General features: G+C 48.7%; 1 protein-coding gene across 1 annotated transcript in view; it reads right to left on the bottom strand.

Annotated features, from left to right (window-relative positions):
* Window positions 1–1,653: 1,653 nt before the first annotated feature.
* Window positions 1,654–19,882, bottom strand: part of LOC129693917 (C-type mannose receptor 2-like) — a 55,951-nt gene continuing 37,722 nt past the window's right edge. Inside the window, exons 16-18 of the mRNA XM_055630650.1 lie at window positions 14,330–14,686; window positions 13,046–13,165; window positions 1,654–8,402 (exon numbers count right to left, since the gene is read on the bottom strand). Coding sequence (XP_055486625.1) covers window positions 7,882–8,402; window positions 13,046–13,165; window positions 14,330–14,686 — 998 coding nt within the window. The 3' untranslated portion in view covers window positions 1,654–7,881. The remainder of the gene's footprint in view (window positions 8,403–13,045; window positions 13,166–14,329; window positions 14,687–19,882) is intronic.

Genomic DNA, 19,882 nt, shown 5'->3' with positions numbered 1-19,882 from the left:
AATCCCGCCTCAACGTTTCATTTGTCGTACATCGTTCAGTCAGAAAGGGCGGCTCGGAGCGTGTGGAGTTGGCACCTTCTCCCCGTGACCGCGTGGGATTTTTCCGGGTTTTCCCGTCTTCTCCCGCACTCCCAACGACGTGCAGGTTCGTAGGTTGCTTGGCCTCCATGAATTTGTAGAGAGACGATACGAAAATTGGAATAACCAGCGCGAACAGGTGATCGATGGCCGACGTGGAATCGGTGGGCCGAAGGGCCTGTTTCTGTGATGTAACTCTCATTCGATAAAAAGGAGTTACCCGTGCATTTATTTAATGCGTTGGGGGGGGGAAGGACAGCCAAGTATCTGGTAACATTTTGCGGCACGGTGGCACAGTGGTAGTGTTGCTGCCTCACAGCACCAGAGACCCGGGTTCGATCCTGTCCTCAGGTGCTGTCTGCGCGGAATTTGCACGTTCTCCCTGTGACCGCGTGGGTTTCCTCCGGGTGCTCCGGTTTCCCCTCACATTCCAAGGACATTCATGGTTTGTAGGTTAAATTGGCTTCTGTACAATAGCCTCTGGTAGTGTGTAGGATAGAGCTAGTGTACGGGCGATCGCTGGTCGGCACGGACCCGGTGGGCCGAAGGGCCTTTATCCACACCGTATCTTTCAATCGATTTTAATTCAGACTATTTTCTAGGAATATCTGGAAAAGGATGAAAATGTCTTTCTGAAGTTTCACTCAGAGTGGCAGGGTAACAAGGACTCTCTGATGTATAAAAACCAGGAACTGCAGATGCTGGTTTACCAAGGAAAGACACAAAGTGCTGGGAGTAACTCAATGAGTCAGGCGGCATCTCTGGAGAATACAGATAGGTGATGTTTCGGGTCGGGACCAGAGTTATTGCAAGGGTCCCGAGACCTGTGATCAGTCTGAAGAAGAGACCTGACCATAAACGTCACCTATCCACATTCCCCGGGGATAGACACAGAGTGCTGGAGTAACTCAGAGGGACAGGCCAGCATCTCTGGATAGAAGGAATGGGTGATGCTACGGGTCGAGACCCTACGTCAGAGATGCTGGCTGACCCGCTGAGTTACTCCAGCATTGTGCGGCTCTCTGATCAATGGTCTGCTCCCTCTGAACACAAACTGAGATAGACATTGAGTGCTTGCTGGAAGATCATCATCTTGTATTTCGATCTGTCTGGAATGTGTTAAAGTGCTGGTAGATGTCCATCGGGGAATATTGCCAACCGACGCATTGGAGGCAGTGGGAATACGTGCTGGGGAACTCACTGGATATCAGTGTCGCTACTGCCTAGGCTCTGTGGCCAAGTTCCACACTCTGGGATCTCGCCCCACTAGATTCTGACGTTTGACGGCACTGGGCCTACACTCGCTGGAGTTCAGAAGGATGAAGTGGGACTGCATTGAAACTTACCGAACAGTGAACGGCTTGGATAGGGTGGATGTGGAGAGGACGTTTCCACTAGTGGGAGAGTCTAGGACCAGAGGTCACAGCCTCAGAATTAAAGGATGTCCCTTTAGGAAGGAGATGAGGTGGAATTTCAGTAGACAGGCGGGTGGTGAATCTGTGGAATCCTTTGCCAAGCAAGGCTGTGGAGGCCAAGTCAATGGATATTTTTTAATGCAGAGATGGATAGATTCTTGATTAGTGCGCGTATCAGGGGTTATGGGGAGAAGGCAGGAGAATGGGGTTAGGAGGGAGAGATAGATCAGCCAAGATTGAATGGCGGAGTAGAGTTGATGGGCCGAATGGCCTAATTCTGCTCTTATCACCTATGCGCTTGTGTTTGGTCCAATATGATGGATGTACAAAGCATGATTAAGAAGAAACAGAAGTGGTTCTCAACCAGAGTGTTTTCAATTGATGATAGGGTGCATGTAGAGAAAACTGTTGACAGATTCTCCTTAATGTGTGTATCACGAAGATAAAGTATAGCCGATAAAGGGAAAGGGGTTCCCCTCAGGCAAGGAGAAGTGATGGCCAAGATTCCAAGGCGTCTGGTCTTGGGGTACAGAGGTAGCCTCAGGAACAAAAGGTGCCGTGATAGTGGTCTATACTCGCAGCATGGTCGTAGATAGGTCGTAGGTAGACTGTGATGCTAGTCGTAGGTACTCATGACATCAAGTAGGTCGGGGCGTTTTTTTCTAGCCTGATGAAAAATGTCCACGAGTAAAAAAGGTCGCGAATTAGGTCGTGAAAGCGATACAGGCCCTTGGCCACTGTTGAGGTGGGGTGTGAGGGGCTTTCTTATGGTAAAGATGCCCCGGCAGATGAGAGAGCTTCCTGTGCTGAAAGGTGGTCGTCACGGAGTTGGCATTGGGGATTGAGCAGAGGCTCGGAGTAAAGTGCGGAGGAGAAGGGTCTTCTCAATCTGATGGTGGTCCTCCTCCTCCATGCTACTGGTGGTGGTCATCAGTGGAGATCTCCCAAAAAATGGGTGGTGGAGAGGGTCCAACTCAAGTTGATAGTCCTCCATGTTGCAGATGATGGGGATTAAGTGGAGTCTCCAAGTCACATGCGGTGGAGCAGGACCTTGTCGAGGTGATAGTCCTCCATTGCTCCTGATGGTTGCAATTAAGTGGAGTCTCTCAGTTGGATTGCAACCTTGTCGTGGTCGGGGAGCTTGTGTGTCTCAGTGGCCCCTAGAGCTATGCCAGCGGGAGATTCATCTCCTATGCTGAACAGGTCACAAGGGAGAGGCGAGATGATGAGCGGTCCACTGGTCCTCCAGGTTGGGGGTTGAGCACAGGGCTAACAACCCTGTCTCATAAAACAAATATGTTACGGAAACATCAACTGAAGGAATCAACACTGCTGAGTGGAGGACCTTCGTTGCTGCCCTACATGCCAGGAGGCATAATAGGGTAATGTAATGTCTCAGTCAAGGGTGGTGGGCCAGTGTAATGGTCCACCATGCTACCGAAGGCGGGGGTTGTGAGGGTTCCCAGTAAAGGGTTATGTGGAGGGACCTTTTGACCAAGAAGGCCCTCCACGTTCTACTGATGGGGGTGATTAAGTAGAGTCTCCCAGTCAAGAGTGGTGGAGCAGGATCTTCTCAATCTGATGGTCCATGCCTCTGGTGGTGGTCACCAAGTGGAGTCACCCAACAGGGGGAAATGGAGCACGACCATCTCAAGATGACGGTCCTCCTTGCTGCTGAAGGGCTTCCAGCGCGGGCGGCGCTGACTTCAGCATCGCAGAGTCGTGGGATCCCTTTGCCGGGAGCCGCCGGTGCGTGTCTCCGCCCGGCGCTGCCCGTGGACTTCGGGAGCTGCGGACTCCGGTAAGGAGTGGCCGATTCGAAGCTCCAAGCCGCTGAGGGTGTACTCCCGTTCCAACATCGGAATTCCATCATCTCGGCGAGCGGGCCTGGACATCGGGCGACTGCGGAGGGCTCGGGAGGCCCCGACCACGGGTGAACATCAAAGAACATCAGAGGAAGAGGAATGAACTTTGGTGCCTTCCCTCACAGTGGGAAACTTTGATTCTGCTGTGTGGGGATATTTATGTTGGAGTCTATCGTTTGTTATGTTCTTTTTTTATTCCTATGGCTGTATGGGTGACCACACATTTCACTGTACCAATTGGTGCATGTGATGAATAAATGTATCTTGTATCTCTTGTAAGTGGAGTCCTCGCGTAAAGGGTTGTGAAGAGGGACGTATCTCAACGTTTGGTCTTCCGTGCCACTGGTGGTGGCGATTAAATGGAGTGTCCAAATCAAGGGTGGTGGTGAGGGAACTTCTCAAGGTGATTATCCTCCAATGCTACCGTTTGGCTGGGAATTGTGAAGGTTTCCTGGTGAAGGGTTGTGGTTAGGGACCATCCAAAGGAGAAAGTCCCTCCACGCTCCCCGATTGTGATTAAGTGGAGAGTGGAGAAGAGGGACCCCACCAAGGTGATAGCCCTCCCCTTTTCCGGGGGTTTACGTCCGTGCCTGGGTGGGGTTAGAAAGGGAATACGCCCTGTCCACGGGCACCCTGGGGGACTTCCGGGACCGCTGGGCTCCGCAGGGTGTTGAACGCATCCTTGACAAGGAGTGTAAGATTGTATAGTGGTTTATTAAGGATATTTGTTTGTATGGTGTTACGGTGGTCAGTTCTGGTTTGTTTTATTGTAGTGTAATATAATTTTCTTTAACAATTGAATACATTTTTTGAATTAAAAAAAAGCCCTCATGCTGGTGGTCGAATAGTGCCTCGAAATAATGTGTGGTAGAGAGTGATCTTCTCAATCTGATGCTCCTCCTTGATGAAGATGAATCTTCCATTAAAGGGTGGTGGAGATGGGCCTTCTCAACATGATGGTCCAATGGTGGGGATTGTGGAGGTTCCCAGTCAAGGGTTGTGGTGAGGGACCTTTCAACAGAGAAGATCTTCCGTGCTCCTGGTAGTGGTGATCAAGTGGAGACTTAAGAATGGTGGATCGTCGAGGATGATGGTCTATGTTCTGTTGTTTTTGCTCACAGAACCAAGACGCCAGTGCGTGTGTTTGTTTAGCGTGTACTTGATGTTGCATTCTCCAAGAAGTTCACGGTCCTTCAAAAATCAACCAACTCATTCCGATGGCAAGGGAACCGGAGCTGATAGATCTGTTGCAGCCTTCATCCGCCCTCACAGCCGCTGAGTTCAAAATAACTTTGTCCCAATGGTCCGCCCTTGAGGTTGGATCAGTCTTAGTCTGGATCTTCTTCCTCGACCTTACCGCCATGGGTGTCCCTACCTGAAGCTTGTGCTTCCGACCCCACGCTCTCGGAATCATGGGGTAACGCAAGCCTCTTCACCACGACAAGGTCAACGTTGCGAGGAGCAATGGTGGATAGGGACCTTCTCGATCTGATGGTCCTCCACGCTACTGAGAGTGACCATTAAGAAGAGTCTCCATGTAAATTATGATGGAGAGAGATCTTCCCAATATGGGGGTCCTCCATGACACTGATAGTATTGGCCAGATGGGCGGTGGAATGGTTGATGGAATTTAATACGGAGAAATGTGAGGTGTTGCATTTTGAGACGTCGAACAAGGGCAGGACCTACACAGTAAATGGTAGGCCACTGGGTAGTGTTGTAGAGCAGAGGGATCTAGTACAAGTGCATGGTTCCATGAAGGTTGAGACAGCGGTAGATAAGGTGGTCCAAAAGGCTTTTGGCACATTGGCCTTCATCAGTCAGGGTATTGAGCATAGAAGTTGGGAGATTGTGTTGCAGTTGTATAAGACGTTGGTAAGACCTCATTTAGAATATTGTGCTCAGTTCTGGGCACCATGTTATATGAAAGATATTGTCAAGCTTGAAAGGTTCAGAGAATATTTATGAGGATGTTGCCAGGACTAGAGGGTGTGAGCTACAGGGAGAGGTTGAGTAGGCTGGGTCTCTATTCCATGGAGCGCAGGAGGATGAGGGGAGATCTTATAGAGGTGTACAAAATCATGAGAGGAATTGATCGGGTAGATGCACAGAGTCTCTTGCCCAGAGTTGGGGAATCGAGGACCAGAGGACATAGGTTCAAGATGAAGGGGAAACGATTTAGTAGGAATCCGAGAGGTAATGTTTCCACACATGCGTGTATGGAACAAGCTGCCTGAGGAGGTAGTTGAGGCTGGGACTATCCCATCATTTAAGAAACAGTTGGACAGGTACATGGATAGGACATGTTTAGAGGGATATGGACCAAACGCAGGCAGGTGGGACTAGTGTAACTGGGACATTGGTGGCTGGTGTGGGCAAGTTAGGCCGAAGGGCTTGTTTCCACACTGTATTCATCTATGACTATGACTCTATAAGGGTGGTGGAAAGCGAACTTCTCAATCTGATGGTCCTCCACTACAACTAGAGATTGGGTTTAAGTGGAGGCTCCCAGTAAAATGATGGTGGAAGACATTCCTATGATGAAGGTGTCCACAGTTTTGTTGCGTCAGCCACAGACAAATCCCCCGTGGAAATGGGTAGGAGATGGCAGTTGTTCCCCCTTGGTAAGATGTTAGCGTTAATTATAAAGGATGAAGTTAGGCAGCACTTGGAAGTTCACGATAAAATAGACCAAAGTCAGCATGGTTTACATCAGCAAGGGCAGATGTTGCCTGACCAATCTACTGGAGTTCTTTGAGGAAGCTCATAGCAGGACAGACAGAAGGGGAGCTGTAGATGTTATTTAGCTAGATTTTCAGAAATCCTTCAATAAGGTACCTAGAGGCTGCTAGAGAAGATGAGAGCCCATGATATTCAAGAGAAGAGACCAGCATAGATAATGGGTTGGCTGGACGGCTGAGTTGCAATAAAGAGTTGGCAGAGTTGCCTTTCATAGCAAAAGGATTTGCGTATAGGAGCAGGGAGGTTCCACTGCAGTTGTACAGGGTCTTGGTGAGACCACACCTGGAGTATTGCGTACAGTTTTGGTCTCCTAATCTGAGGAAGGACATTCATACCATAGAGGGAGTACAGAGAAGGTTCACCAGACTGATTCCTGGGATGTCAGGACTTTCATATGAAGAGAGACTGGATAGACTCGGCTTGTACTCGCTAGAATTTAGAAGATTGAGGGGGGATCTTATAGAAACTTAGAAAATTCTTAAGGGCTTGGGCAGGCTAGATGCAGGAAGATTGTTCCCGATGTTGGGGAAGTCCAGAACAAGGGGTCACAGTTTAACGATAAGGGGGAAATCATTTAGGACCGAGATGAGGAAAACCTTTTTCACACAGAGAGTGGTGAATCTGTGGAATTCTCTGCCGCAGAAGGTAGTTGAGGCCAGTTCATTGGCTATATTTAAGAGGGAGTTAGATGTGGCCCTTGTGGCTAAAGGGATCAGGGGGTATGGAGAGAAGGCAGGAACGGGATACTGAGTTGGATGATCAGCCATGATCATATTGAATGGCGGTGCAGGATCGAAGGGCCGAATGGCCTACTCCTGCACCTATTTTCTATGTTTCTATGTTTCTAAAAGGTGCTTTTTCAGATTGGCTGCCAGTCATCAGGGTCAATGGTGGGGCCGCTTCTCTTCACGTTATATATTAATGGTTTGGATGAGGGGATTGAAGCCTTAGTGGCCAGGTTTGCAGATGATGCTGAGATAGGTGGATGGGCAGGCAGTGTAGAGGCAGCAAGGACTCTGCAGAAAGACCGAGACAGGTTGGGAGAATGGGCAGAGAAGTGGCAGAAGGAATTCAAGTTAGCAAAGCGCGCAATCATGCATTTTCCGACTAAGAATAAAGGCGTTGATTATTTTATAAATGGAGGGAGAATCCAGAAATCGGAAGTGCAAAGGGACTTGGGAGAGCTGGCGCAGGACTCAAAGTTATTTTGCAAATCGAATTGTTAGTAAGGAAGGCAAATTCAATGCTAGCACTTTTATCAAGAGGATTGGAATACAATAACACAGATGTAATGTTGAGGATCTATGAGGTGCTGGTCAGGCCGCATTCAGAGTACTGTGGTCAAATCTGGGCCTCGTATCTGAGGAAGGATATGCTGGCTCTGGAGAGGGTCCAGAGGAGGTTTACCAGAATGATTCCAGGAATGAGTGGGTTAGCATATGATGAGCGTTTGATGGCACTGGGCCTCCACTCGCTGGAGTTTAGAAGGTCGAGGGGGGGACCTCATTGAAACTTACAGATTAAAGAAAGGCCTGGATAGAATGGATGTGGAGAGGATGTTTCCACTGGTGGGAGAGTCTAGGACCAGAGGTCACAGCCTCAGAATTAAAGGGCGCTCTATTAGAAAGGAGATGAGGAGGAACTTCTTTAGTCAGAGGGTGGTGAATCTGTGGAACTCATTGCCACAGAGGGCTGTGGGGACCAAGTCAGTGGATATTTTTAAGGCGGAGATAAGACACATTGGGTGTCAAGGGTTATGGGGAGAAGGCAGGAAAATGGGATTAGTCAGAGATCAGCCATGATTGAATGGTGGAGTGGACTCGATGGGCTGAATGGCCTAATTCTACTCCTATAACTTGTGACCTTGTAAAGGAGTGAGAGACCCTGTTGGGAAGCCCTGACCCCTTCCACGCTCTCAGCCCCCAAACCCACGCTTCCGGCCCGTTACCTGAGTAGCAAATGAAAGGCAATAGAAATCGGCAAGGGGCGTCGGTCCACAGGCCTTCCTCGACATAAACACAGACGGGGGAGAGGAGGCTGTACCGATGGGGTTGGCCGGCCTTCCAGCTGGTGTAATTGACGCGACTGTGGTCAGCCCATTCCCAGGTCTCGGCCATCTGCCGCTCATTGTACAGGCCAACCCAGCTCTGCTTCAGCTCCTCGAAGAGAGCGCGGGTGTCGTTGCTCTCCTGCTCGCTCTGAATGCTAAGCAGGTCAGTAAACTGCGCCCGGCAGTAGTCCCGAGCATCGGACCAGGTCTTCTCCGCGGTGACCTTGTGATACAGCCTCCGGGGCGTGCTGTCTTGGAAAGGTAAATACACATCTTTGGTGTGTGGCCCGAGCCATTCTTCATTCACCGTCAACCGGTCAATCAATGCAAAATGACTGCGCAGGCGAGCTTTTTGTTTAAGCCTTCTGAATTTGTAGTCAGCAGGACAATACTCTCCATATCGCCAACTTAGATGTGTTGTGCATACTAAAGCCCCTGTCCAACATAGGAGACCTAAACAGCAACCTCTGGTGACCTTGCCCACAACCCAAGTTTTCCATGAGGTCACCGGAGGTTTTGGTCACTCTCCCTAATGGTGGAAAGTGGTTTCTGCGTGATCGAGGCTTCATCTAGGTTGCTGCTATTTTTTCATCGTGATTAAAACCGGCCTCGACTAAAAATAGGTTGCCGTTTTAAACATCGATCCTTTTTTAGTCGCAGGTCTAGTCGAAGTGGGTTTTCTTCATAGTCGAGGAAGGTTTTCAACATTTGCGTGGGAGGTGGTAGGAGGTTGCAGGTCACCTCGACCTTGATTTGTTTTTGGGTGGCGGGTAAGGTCACCAGAGGTTGCTGTTTAGGTCTCCTAAGTGGGACAGGCCCTTGTAGTGCCCCCTTAATAGACTATAGACAATAGGTGCAGGCCATTTGGTCCTTCAAGGCAGCACCACCATTCAATGTGATCATGGCTGATCATCCCCAATCAGTACCCGGTTCCTGCCTTCTCCCCATATCCCCTGACTCCACTATCTTTAAGAGCCCTATCTAGCTCTCTCTTGAAAGTATCCAGAGAACCCGCCTCCACCGCCCTCTGAGGCAGAGAATTCCAACAGTCTTGTTTATTCCATTCCCTTGGGCGTCATTTGCGGGTCACGCAGCTGGCGCGCGAAGATTTTTTTAATCCCAAAATCCTAGGGCACTGAGCGCGCCCGTGCGTCACTACCTATGTCACCATGCGCACGTAATGCACACCATGCACGCAAAATGCTCACCATGCGCCCGTCACCTGCACGACACACACGTCGTGACGCTTAAATGAAGTTGCGTCAATTACATGCAAATGACGGCCAAGTGGGACAGGCCCTTTAAGGTTCTTACAAAAAATTAGTTCTTATAACCATATAACAATTACAGCACGGAAACAGGCCATCTCGGCCCTACAAGTCCGTGCCGAACAACTTTTTTCCCTTAGTCCCACCTGCCTGCACTCATACCATAACCCTCCATTCCCTTTCTCATCCATATGCCTATCCAACGAACCTGCCTCCACCACTTCCACTGGAAGCTCATTCCACACCGCTACCACTCTCTGAGTAAAGAAGTTCCCCCTCATGTTATCCCTAAACTTCTGTCCCTTAATTCTGAAGTCATGTCCTCTTGTTTGAATCTTCCCTATTCTCAAAGGGAAAAGCTTGTCCACATCAACTCTGTCTATCCCTCTCATCATTTTAAAGACCTCTATCAAGTCCCCCCTTAACCTTCTGCGCTCCAGAGAATAAAGACCTAACTTATTCAACCTATCTCTGTAACTTAGTTGTTGAAACCCAGGCAACATTCTAGTAAATCTATTCTGTACTCTCTCTATTTTGTTGACATCCTTCCTATAATTGGGCGACCAAAATTGTACACCATACTCCAGATTTGGTCTCACCAATGCCTTGTACAATTTTAACATTACATCCCAGCTTCATTACTCAACGCTCTGATTTATAAAGGCTAGCATACCAAAAGCTTTCTTTACCACCCTATCTATATGAGATTCCACCTTCAAGGATATTCTTATAAATAACTGTGCTGGCGAATGTGGTTTCTATTTGCATATCATTTCTCTTTCTTCTCCTTTCTGTTGAGTATGTTATGTATCTATCTGCAGATTTTGCCTGCGATCCCCTTTTGAATCTTGTACAACATGTCTAGTCTGTTCCTTGCCCTAAGCAGCCAGTAATTGAAAGAGGGGGGGGGGGATTATTGGAGGATAAAACTGTGGGAATATTGCCAGCCACATTTTGACCTTCACTGAAACGAAACCTTGTCTCTTAAGGGATGAAAACAAAAATAATGGGGGCCACACACGTTATGTTATACACGATTGATGGAAAGTCAATCATATGGGGGGGGTTGAGCGGAGGTGAGATTCCCTGAAGGTATTGAGATTTACCCCCCACCCCCAGCCACCACCTTCTCCGGAGTCATTGAGCACGGAAGCAGGCCCTTCGGCCCCCCTTCGGTCATCCAAACATTCCCACCAGCACATTCCCGGTTTTTGCCGCGCCAGACCGGGGGAATTTTCCAGCCCAACATATTTAACCCACTGACCCGCATGGGCTTTGGGACAATTTTTTACCGAGGGCCAATTCAGTTCAGAGATACGGAGCTGAAAGCAGGCTCTTTAGCCCACCGAGTCCGCGCCATCTAGCGATCACCCCACACCCTAGCACTATCCTGCACACTGCGGTCAATAGACAATAGACAATAGGTGCAGGAGTAGGCCATTCGGCCCTTCGTGCCAGCACCGCCATTCCATGTGATCATGTCTGATCATCCCCAATCAGTACCCCGTTCCTGCCTTCTCCCCATATCCATCTTTAAGAGCCCTATCTAGCTCTCTCTTGAAAGTATCCAGAGAACCGGCCTCCACCGCCCTCTGAGGCAGAGAATTCCAGAGACTCACAACTCTCTGGGAGAAAAAGTGTTTCCTCATCTCCGTTCTAAATGGCTTGCCCCTTATTCTTAAACTGTGTGGCCCCTGGTTCTGGACTCCCCCAACACCGGGAACATGTTTCCTGCCTCTAGCGTGTCCAAACCCTTAATAATCTTATAAGTTTCAATAAGATCCCCTCTCATCCTTCTAAACTCCAGAGTGTACAAGCCCAGCCACTCCATTCTCTCATCCTGGAACTCCTTTGATGTCTCGTTTTCACACCTTACACTTTCAAATCTCGTTATCTCCCCTCCCCCTTCCCCCTGCCCCCATTGGCTCTCAGTCGGGTCTTGACCTGAAACGTCACCCATTCCTTCTCTCCAGAGATGCCGTCTGTCCCGCTGAGTTCCTCCACAATTTTGCGCCTATCTTAGGGAAACAAAAATCGATGGAAGAACTCAGCGAGTCAGGCAGCATCTATGGAGGCAAATGACCAGACAACGTTCTTCTCTCCCTGTTCTAACCTCCCCCTCCATCGCCCCTTCGCCTCACCTCTTCCTACCAACTAGCTCCCCTCTACTCCATCAGTCTGAAGAAGAAATGTCAATGAAGATAGACACAAAAAATGTCTAAGTTCGAACTCTACATCTGCGCCACCATAACCGCCCAAATATCAGATCGTTTGGTTGTAAGCTGCCAAAGTGAAATATGTGCGGTTTCTCTCATCTGTCCATTCCCTTCCACAGATGCTGTCTGACCCGCTGAGTTCCTCCAGCAGTTTTAGTTTGGCTCAAGTTTCCAGCATCTCCTTTGTCTCCACCTTCCCGGATCGATTCTGAAGAAAGAACTGCAGGCGCTGGTTTAAATCGAAGGTAGGCACAAAATGCTGGAGTAACTCAGCGGGTGAGGCAGCATCTCTGGAGAGAAGGAATGGGCGACGTTTCGGGTCCAGACCCTTCTTTACACTAATGTCGGGGGAGTGGGTGGGACAGAGATAGAATGTAGTCGGAGACAGTAAGACTGGTGGGAGAACTGGGAAGGGGATGGAGAGGGAAAGCAAGGGCCATCTGAAGTTAGAGAAGTCAATGTTCATACCACTGGGGTGTAAACTACCCAAGCAAAATATGACGTGCTGCTCCTCCAATTTGTGCTGGGCCTCACTCTGGCAATGGAGGAGGCCCAGGACAGAAAGGTCAGATTGGGAATGGGAGGGGGAGTTGAAGTGCTGAGCCACCGGGAGATCAGGTAGGTGTCATGTATGGCACAGATGTTGCGGGCCGAAGGGCCTGTTCTTGTGCTGTACCACCCTAATGTATTTGGATGGCCTTCCCCAACGCTGGGACAGGGCCGAACTCAATGCAGAGTCAACTACAAATTGGAAATCCGGGAAGAATGGATGCTTATTAATAGAAGGGTCAGACAGTGGTGCAGCTGGTAGATCTCCAGTAGCACAGCGCCGGAGACCCAGGTTCGATCCCGACCTCGGGTGCTGTGTGTGTGTGTGTGTGTGTGTGTGTGTGTGTGTGTGTGTGTGTGTGTGTGTGTGTGTGTGTGTGTGTGTGTGTGTGTGTGTGTGTGTGTGTGTGTGTGTGTGTGTGTGTGTGTGTGTGTATGTGTGTGTGCGAGCGCGGAATTTGCATGTTCTCCCTGTGACCGCGTGGCTTTCCACCTGGTGCTCCCATTTCCTTTCCGCACCCCTGAAGACGTGCGGGCTTGTCGGCGAATTGGCCCTCTGCAAACTGCCCCCCCCGATGCATGGACAGCGTGGAATCGCATAGAACCTGTGCGAACTAGCGCGATCAATGGTCGGCATGGATTCATTGGGCCGAAGGGCCTGTTTCCATGCTTTGTTTCGACACGGAGCTGAAAGGTCGGATGAACTACACAGTTTGGCTTCCATTGATTGGAAGATCGGGCTTCAGGGCAGAATGGCCTCCTCCTATCCCACTTTCCTACCTCCGAGCCGGCAGTGAAGTCAGGAACTCTTCAACGCCATTCTGGAGATTTTAAATTGGTAATGTATTAAACGTGTTCCTACCTACGGTAAAGTCGGTGAGGATATCTGAGTAGTCTTTCGATATGTAGGATTGTTCGCTTCTTACAGGCAGTCCAATGTTCCCGTTTGCGATAGCAGGCGTTCTTCCGTTGGATCTCACATCTGTCGAGAGTTAGAAATGTTAGTTCACAAATGCAGAGCAGAAACGGGCCCTTCCGCCCACGAGTCCATGCAGCCCAGCGATCATCCCTCCCACCCGTTCGACCCGACAATTTACAGAAGCCAATTCATCCGCACGTCATTGGAGTGCCGGAGGAAACCGGTGCACCCAGAGGAAACCCACGCAGTCACAGGGGGAGGCAGACAAAAATGCTGGAGAAACTCAGCGGGTGAGGCAGCATCGATGGAGCGAAGGGTTAGGTGACCTTTCGGGTCTTCAGACCGCAGTCTCGACCCGAAACGTCACCTATTTCCTTTGCTTCATCCATGCTGCCTCACCCGCTGCGTTTCTCCAGCATTTTTGTCCACCTTCAATTTTTTTTTCCAGCAACTGCAGTTCTTTCTTAAATAATCACGGGGAGAATGCGGAAAGTCCTTGCAGACAGCACCCGTAGTCGGGATCGAACCTGGGGTCTCTGGCGCTGTGAGGCACCAACTCTACCACTGCGCCTCTGTGCCGACAAATGACACCAGATATTTGGCTGCTTTTTTTCCCCCCAATTAGTTATTTGCATTAAATAAATGCACAAGTAACTCCTTCTCATTGATTGAGAGAGCAGAGGGGAACCTGGAGCAAGAGGAGGGGAGGAGAACAAAAGGGGACCTGGTGCAGAATACTTTGTATCTTTGTCAGTGCCTTTAGGTGGCAACTATTTGCATACCTTGAATTTGAATATCAAGCAATGAATTTCACTGTGACATGACACATGCGACCATAAATTATACATTCATTGCTGGTCGGTGCGGACATGGTGGGCTTAAAGGGGCTGAATCAGCTCTGTATTTCTAAAGTCTGAAGTCTAAAGCAGGGGCGATGGGGCCGAATGGCCTCCTGTAGCATTGTCCTTCAATAGACCATTGACAATAGACAATAGGTGCAGGAGGAGGCCATTCGGCCCTTCGAGCCAGCACCGCCATTCAATGTGATCACGGCTGATCATCCCAAATCAGTACCCCGTTCCTACCTTCTCCCCATATCCCCTGACTCCGCTATCTTCAAGAGCCCTATCTAGCTCTCTCTTGAAAGTATCCAGAGAGCCGGCCTCCACCGCCCTCTGAGGCAGAGAATTCCTCAGACTAACAACTCTCTGTGTGTAGAACTCTTACCTCGGTAGCAAATGAAGGGGAAGGGGAAGTCACAGTCGGCTTCGTGCCACTCAGCGTCGAAGATGGCCACACACATGGGCAGGCTGTTGTTGAAGTTGTAGGGGTGCCACAAGCCCCACTTGGCATAGCCGAAGCGGTCGCCGTTGGTCCACATCCAACCGGACATGCCGTCGGTGTAGAGTCCGATCCACTGGGGCCCGTGAACCAGCATGGCGACGATACTGGCCTCCTCGGCACTGCGCACGCTGACCAGGTTGGTGTAATGGTTCCGGCAGTAAGTCCACGCCTTGTTCCACGTCTTCTCCTCCTCGATCAAGTAGTACATTCTGTCCCCACTGGAGATCGTCTGGTTCCGATCTTGGGAGGAGAAGAAGGTTTACAGAGGTCAGCGCAAACAAGCAACACAACAACACAACAACACAAAGTGCTGGAGGAACACAATAGATTAGGGTAGACAAAAATGCTGGAGAAACTCAGCGGGTGAGGCAACATCTATGGAGCGAAGGAAATAGATGATGTTTTGGGTCTAGACCATTCTTCAGACTCGACTCGGTCTCGACCCGAAACATCGCCTATTTCCTTCGCTCCATAGATGCTGCCTTACCCGCTGAGTTTCTCCAGTATTTTTGTCCACCTTCAATTTTCCAGCATCTGCAGTTCTTTCTTAAACAATAGATTAGGGAGCATCTTAGTCCTTCATTGTGAGAGGATTTGAGTTTGAGTAAGGCGGCAACTATACCGCTGCGCCACCGTGAACATTGGAAAACTTTTTGTCTCCTAATTTGAGTTAGGACACTTTTGCGATTGAGGGAGTGCAGGGTATGTTCATCAGGTTAATTCCCGGGAAGGCAGGACTGACATACGATGAAAGAATGGGTCGGCCGGGCTTGTATTCACTGGAATTTAGGATGAGGGGAGATCTGATAGAAACATATAAAAATCTTAAAGGATAGGACAGGCTAGATGCAAGAAAAATGTTCCCGGTGTTGGGGAAGTCCAGAACCTGGGGTCACAGTTTAAGAATAAGAGGTAGCCAATTTTGGACTGAGATGAGGAAAAACCTTTTCACCCAGAGTTGTACATTTGTGGAATTCCCTGCAACAGAAGGCAATGGAGGCCAATTCACTGAATGTTTTCAAGAAAAAGTTTGATTTCACTCTTCGGGCTAAAGAAATCTATGGATATGGGGAGAAAGCCAGAACGGGGTACTGATTTTACTTCGGAGTCACGTGAGTGACTACGTGAAGAACCCGCCAGGCCGCATGCGTGTCATATCGCTTTCACGCTTGCGAAACGACAGGCGGGGTGGAGCGTTCCCCCGCAGCGGTAAGTTTGAAACCGCGACCTGCAGGTAAGTGACTTACTCTGCGATAGTTTTTGTTCCCCGCGCTGTTTTTACACAGGGGGGGGAAGGTGGACAAAATAGTGTCCACAAGTGCTGCGAGTGAAGCTGGCTGGGGAGGACCGCGATGTTGCGGGAGCCAGCAGCAGCTGAAGGCACAAGCCCCGTTAGTGGGATCAGCTGTGCCGACTTTTGGTCCCGCGCCGGCCAGAACACCTCGGCCGGGCGGGAGACTATTCAGAATGGGGCCGTCGACTTTGACAAGTCGAAACGGTAGGAGGAGGGGTGGAAGGACGTTCCCCCATAACGGCAAGTTTTAAGCCTGGACCTGCATGTAACTGATGCTGCGGTCTTTATTGTACCCATACTGTTCTACAGGTGGGGGAAACATGCACAAGGCAAAGAAGTCGACCAGAGCTGCGACAAAGCTGGCGGGAGAAGACCGCGGAGTTGCGGACGCCAGCAGCGGCCGGCGGGACAGGAATCACCCGTAAGGGAACAGCTGTGCCCGACTTCGTCTGGGCGGGAAGGCAAGAAGAAAACCAAAAGAGTCGTTGACTGATGAGTCCGACTTTGAGCAGCCGCGAGCGGCCAGCGGCTGTGAGCGCTGGACACGGTTGGAGGGGCTTATGGAGCAAAAGCTCCAACATGACAGACTCCGGGAGATGGAGTCTAGTCACAGTGGGGATATAAAAAACACCCACAGCAGCACCTTACGTAGGGCTGCACAATGCATCTCCCTCATCAGAGGGGAGTACTGGGGGGTCAATTCTGGGCTGACCCTGAAGAGGGGTTTGACGAACAAAACTACAAGTGTGCAGGGGGTGCAGGAAGGCTGGAACGGGAGTCAGAAGGCAGGATGTTTAGCTAAGACGCTGTGGCATTATTCTGCAATATGGAGTATGAGATTAATAGTCTCAGGAGACTAAGTTTGTAGAGCTGTGCAGACCTGGAGGGATTAAACCACCAATATTACTACTTGGGGGCAACAGAAGTCAAAACAGGTAAAAGAGCTCAATAAGGAAGCTAATACCCTGGGGCTCATAAAGGTGGCAACGGGCAGGATCTCCTACACACGACAACAGCACCTCCACGCACCCACCAGCAGGAAGAAACACAGAAGCTGGTGAAAGCTCAAAGTCCGGGCTACAGGATAGAGGTCTTTTAGGCCTGGCCCAGACCAGCCTTCCTGGAAGACGTGTAACCCCAAATCCCAAATCCAAAAACCGACGACACAACCTCTACGGCGACTGCAAGGAAGAAAACAAACTTTCCACTGGTCACCATGGAGGTAGAGGGGTCTGGTCTCTTCCAAAATACAGGAGGTGTAAATAACACAAATTGGTGTGTAGATTACATTTTCTTGGGAGGCATGGAGTGCTATAACTACTAACACTTATTTTCTACCTAGTGTTCAGGGATATACAATTGAATTTGTGCAAATGATTTCCTGGTTCAGCATGTACCGAAACTGAATGTTCGTGCCTTCACGATAAGAAAAACTGGAAGCGCATGCTGAACATGAGAGGCTAGATGCTAGGGAATCATGGGGAAATCCCAACACGACTCTTTGGAATTCGTGTCAATATCTTTACGAAAAACAAAAAGATGTGGTTGCCTATCATTCAGGTCTGACAAACCTGAATACATTGTGCAGTAAATTCATTCGAAATTGGAAACCTTTCTTACTGCCAAACAATTGATTCCATAGGCTACTTTATGAATTGCATCCATTAAAAGATGCTTACTATACGGTGCCTATGCGGAAGGATTATAGACGTTATTAATTCTAAGCTAAACACCTTCCACCACTAAGGACTACTTGGGGTTCACCTTTTACTTAGTCTACATGTGGGTAACTTATCAAAGGAAGGTACAGACTTAACTGAGGCCAACAACCTCATTGACATCAGTAAACCACCTATTCGACTGGTAGCAAGGGTAATTGGCAATACTGTGGCCTTTTCAGCCACACTGTTTGACCTTTGTATTACCAATAATTACAAGGACAAAGGTATAAGCACTTAAAATCAATATTGGTCATGTGTAGAGACCAATGAGGCTACCAATCTAAGCAATCACGGAATTACAATGATAGGGGAAATATTGGGCATTGTTCAATCCCTATCATTGTCAGCAACCATTCAGTGGTGCTACAAACTGATGCCAGTGTTCATGGTTGGCATGTTAATAACCCCATCTCTAGTTGTGGATATAGATGGGATGCACAAGAAGCATCATTGCTTCAGATACATGTCATCAACTACTTGGGAATGTTGGGTGCGTTCTATGGACTAAAATCATACTGTTCAGAAATGCATCACCTGCATGTTAGACTACAGATTGATAACACCACCATGGTGACATATACTAACTACATGAGTGGAATTAAATCGGTATCATGTGATAATCCGGCTAACACAATTTGGCAATGGTGTATTCAGAAAAACATTTGAATATCAGCTAGTTACCTACCAGGTAACCTCAAATTTAGTGGCAGACACCAGGTCACGCAAATTCATGACAAACATCAAATGGATGTTGGACCGCAAAGTGTTTGCTGATATTGTAGCATGATATGAAACACCAGAGATTGATCGATTTACATCTCGGCTAAATCACCAGTTGCCGATCCGTGTTTCTTGGGAATCAGACTGGGGCATCAGCGATGGATGCCTTCTCGCTGCATTGGGGGGGGGGGGGGGGGGGGGGGGGGATGGGGGGGGGGGGGGGGGGGGGGGATTGGTCTTTCTATGCATTCCCTCCTTTCTGCCTCATCAGTCGGGTATTACGCAAAATACAACTAAACATGGCTCTCCGTTCGGAAATAACCAGATTGTTGGTTCATCCCGTAACGGGGGGGAAAATCTTCCCTACCGTAATAGGACAAATGTGTTCGTCAGCAGAATCTTAAGTAACCATTTCCGGACCTGGGACTAACAAACCGAACAATGAACATATGCAGCGGCTCACAGGCAGTCCACGAAGAAACTATATCGGGTCCACATCAGGAAGTGGGAAATATAGTTCTAGGAACAACATCACAACTGTACGACGAACAAAACGTCTGTTCTGGAATTCCTGGCAGGTCTCCATTATGATGAGGGGCTCAGTTACAGTGCCATTAACTGCACCAGAAGTGCCATTTCAGCATATCTATGGCGAGGATCAGAGCGTCATTCTGTTGGGACTCACCCCCTGGTAACCAAACTTATGAGGGGAAATTTTTTAATATCAATCCCCCAAGAACCAGGTACTCTCAAATATGGGATGTGAGTATTGTCCTAACGTTGCTAAGGAACTGGTCTTCAGCAACAGCTCTGTCCCTGCAAAAACTGATGCATAAAACAGTTATGCTGATGCCTTTGGTCACAGCACAAAGGGTACAGTCTTTACATAAGTTAAGGCTGGACAATATGACTTCAACAAGAAATATAACTTTTCATATTCACGAATTAGTCAAACAGAACAGAACAGAATTTAGGGCTTACCCTATAGATGATCGTCTCTGTTAAATAAGACATTCATTGTTATATATGGAGAACACCAAAAATATCAGAGGCTATGAGATGGCACTACTAATCAGCCACAAGCAACCCCACAAAAAAGTGTCGGTTCAAACTATTTCCAGATGGCTGAAACAGGTTTTAACAACAGCTGGAGTGGATACTAACATATTCAAATCTCATTCCACCAGGGTTGCAGCTACATCGGCAGCTATGGAGTTGGACGTACCGATGGACCAAATCCTGGAGACAGCAGGATGGTCAAGGGAAAAAACGTTCCAACAATTCTACCATAAACCAGTGGTTAAACCTGGAACTTTTGCAGAATCAATTTTAAGTTCTGTAATATGATTTCACCCCATGAAATAGGGGCTATAATTTGTTGTTAATAACTTTATCATGGATTTCAATGTCGGATTCATGTTTAAACATGTTAACACAATTCCTCCCTTAGTCAATTAAGGCAGATGTGATGCATGGACTCGTTTCCACGGCATGAAATCACAGAGCTTTGAAATCTTCACGTAGTCACTCACGTGACTCCGAAGTAAAATAGTAAGATTAAACGAGAACTTACCAGTTCGAGGTTTGATCATTATTTTATGAGGAGTAACGTTGAGGGATTACGTGCCCTCCGCTCCCACCATTGATCATCCAGTTCAACTGATATCCTCTTCTCTGATCTTACTATGTTCAGTCATTACT

Source organism: Leucoraja erinacea, unplaced genomic scaffold (assembly GCF_028641065.1).
Source record: "Leucoraja erinacea ecotype New England unplaced genomic scaffold, Leri_hhj_1 Leri_476S, whole genome shotgun sequence".
Lineage (NCBI taxonomy): Eukaryota > Metazoa > Chordata > Chondrichthyes > Rajiformes > Rajidae > Leucoraja > Leucoraja erinaceus.
Note: the sequence above shows the minus strand (reverse complement) of the source record. Positions and strands in the feature narration are given on the sequence as shown.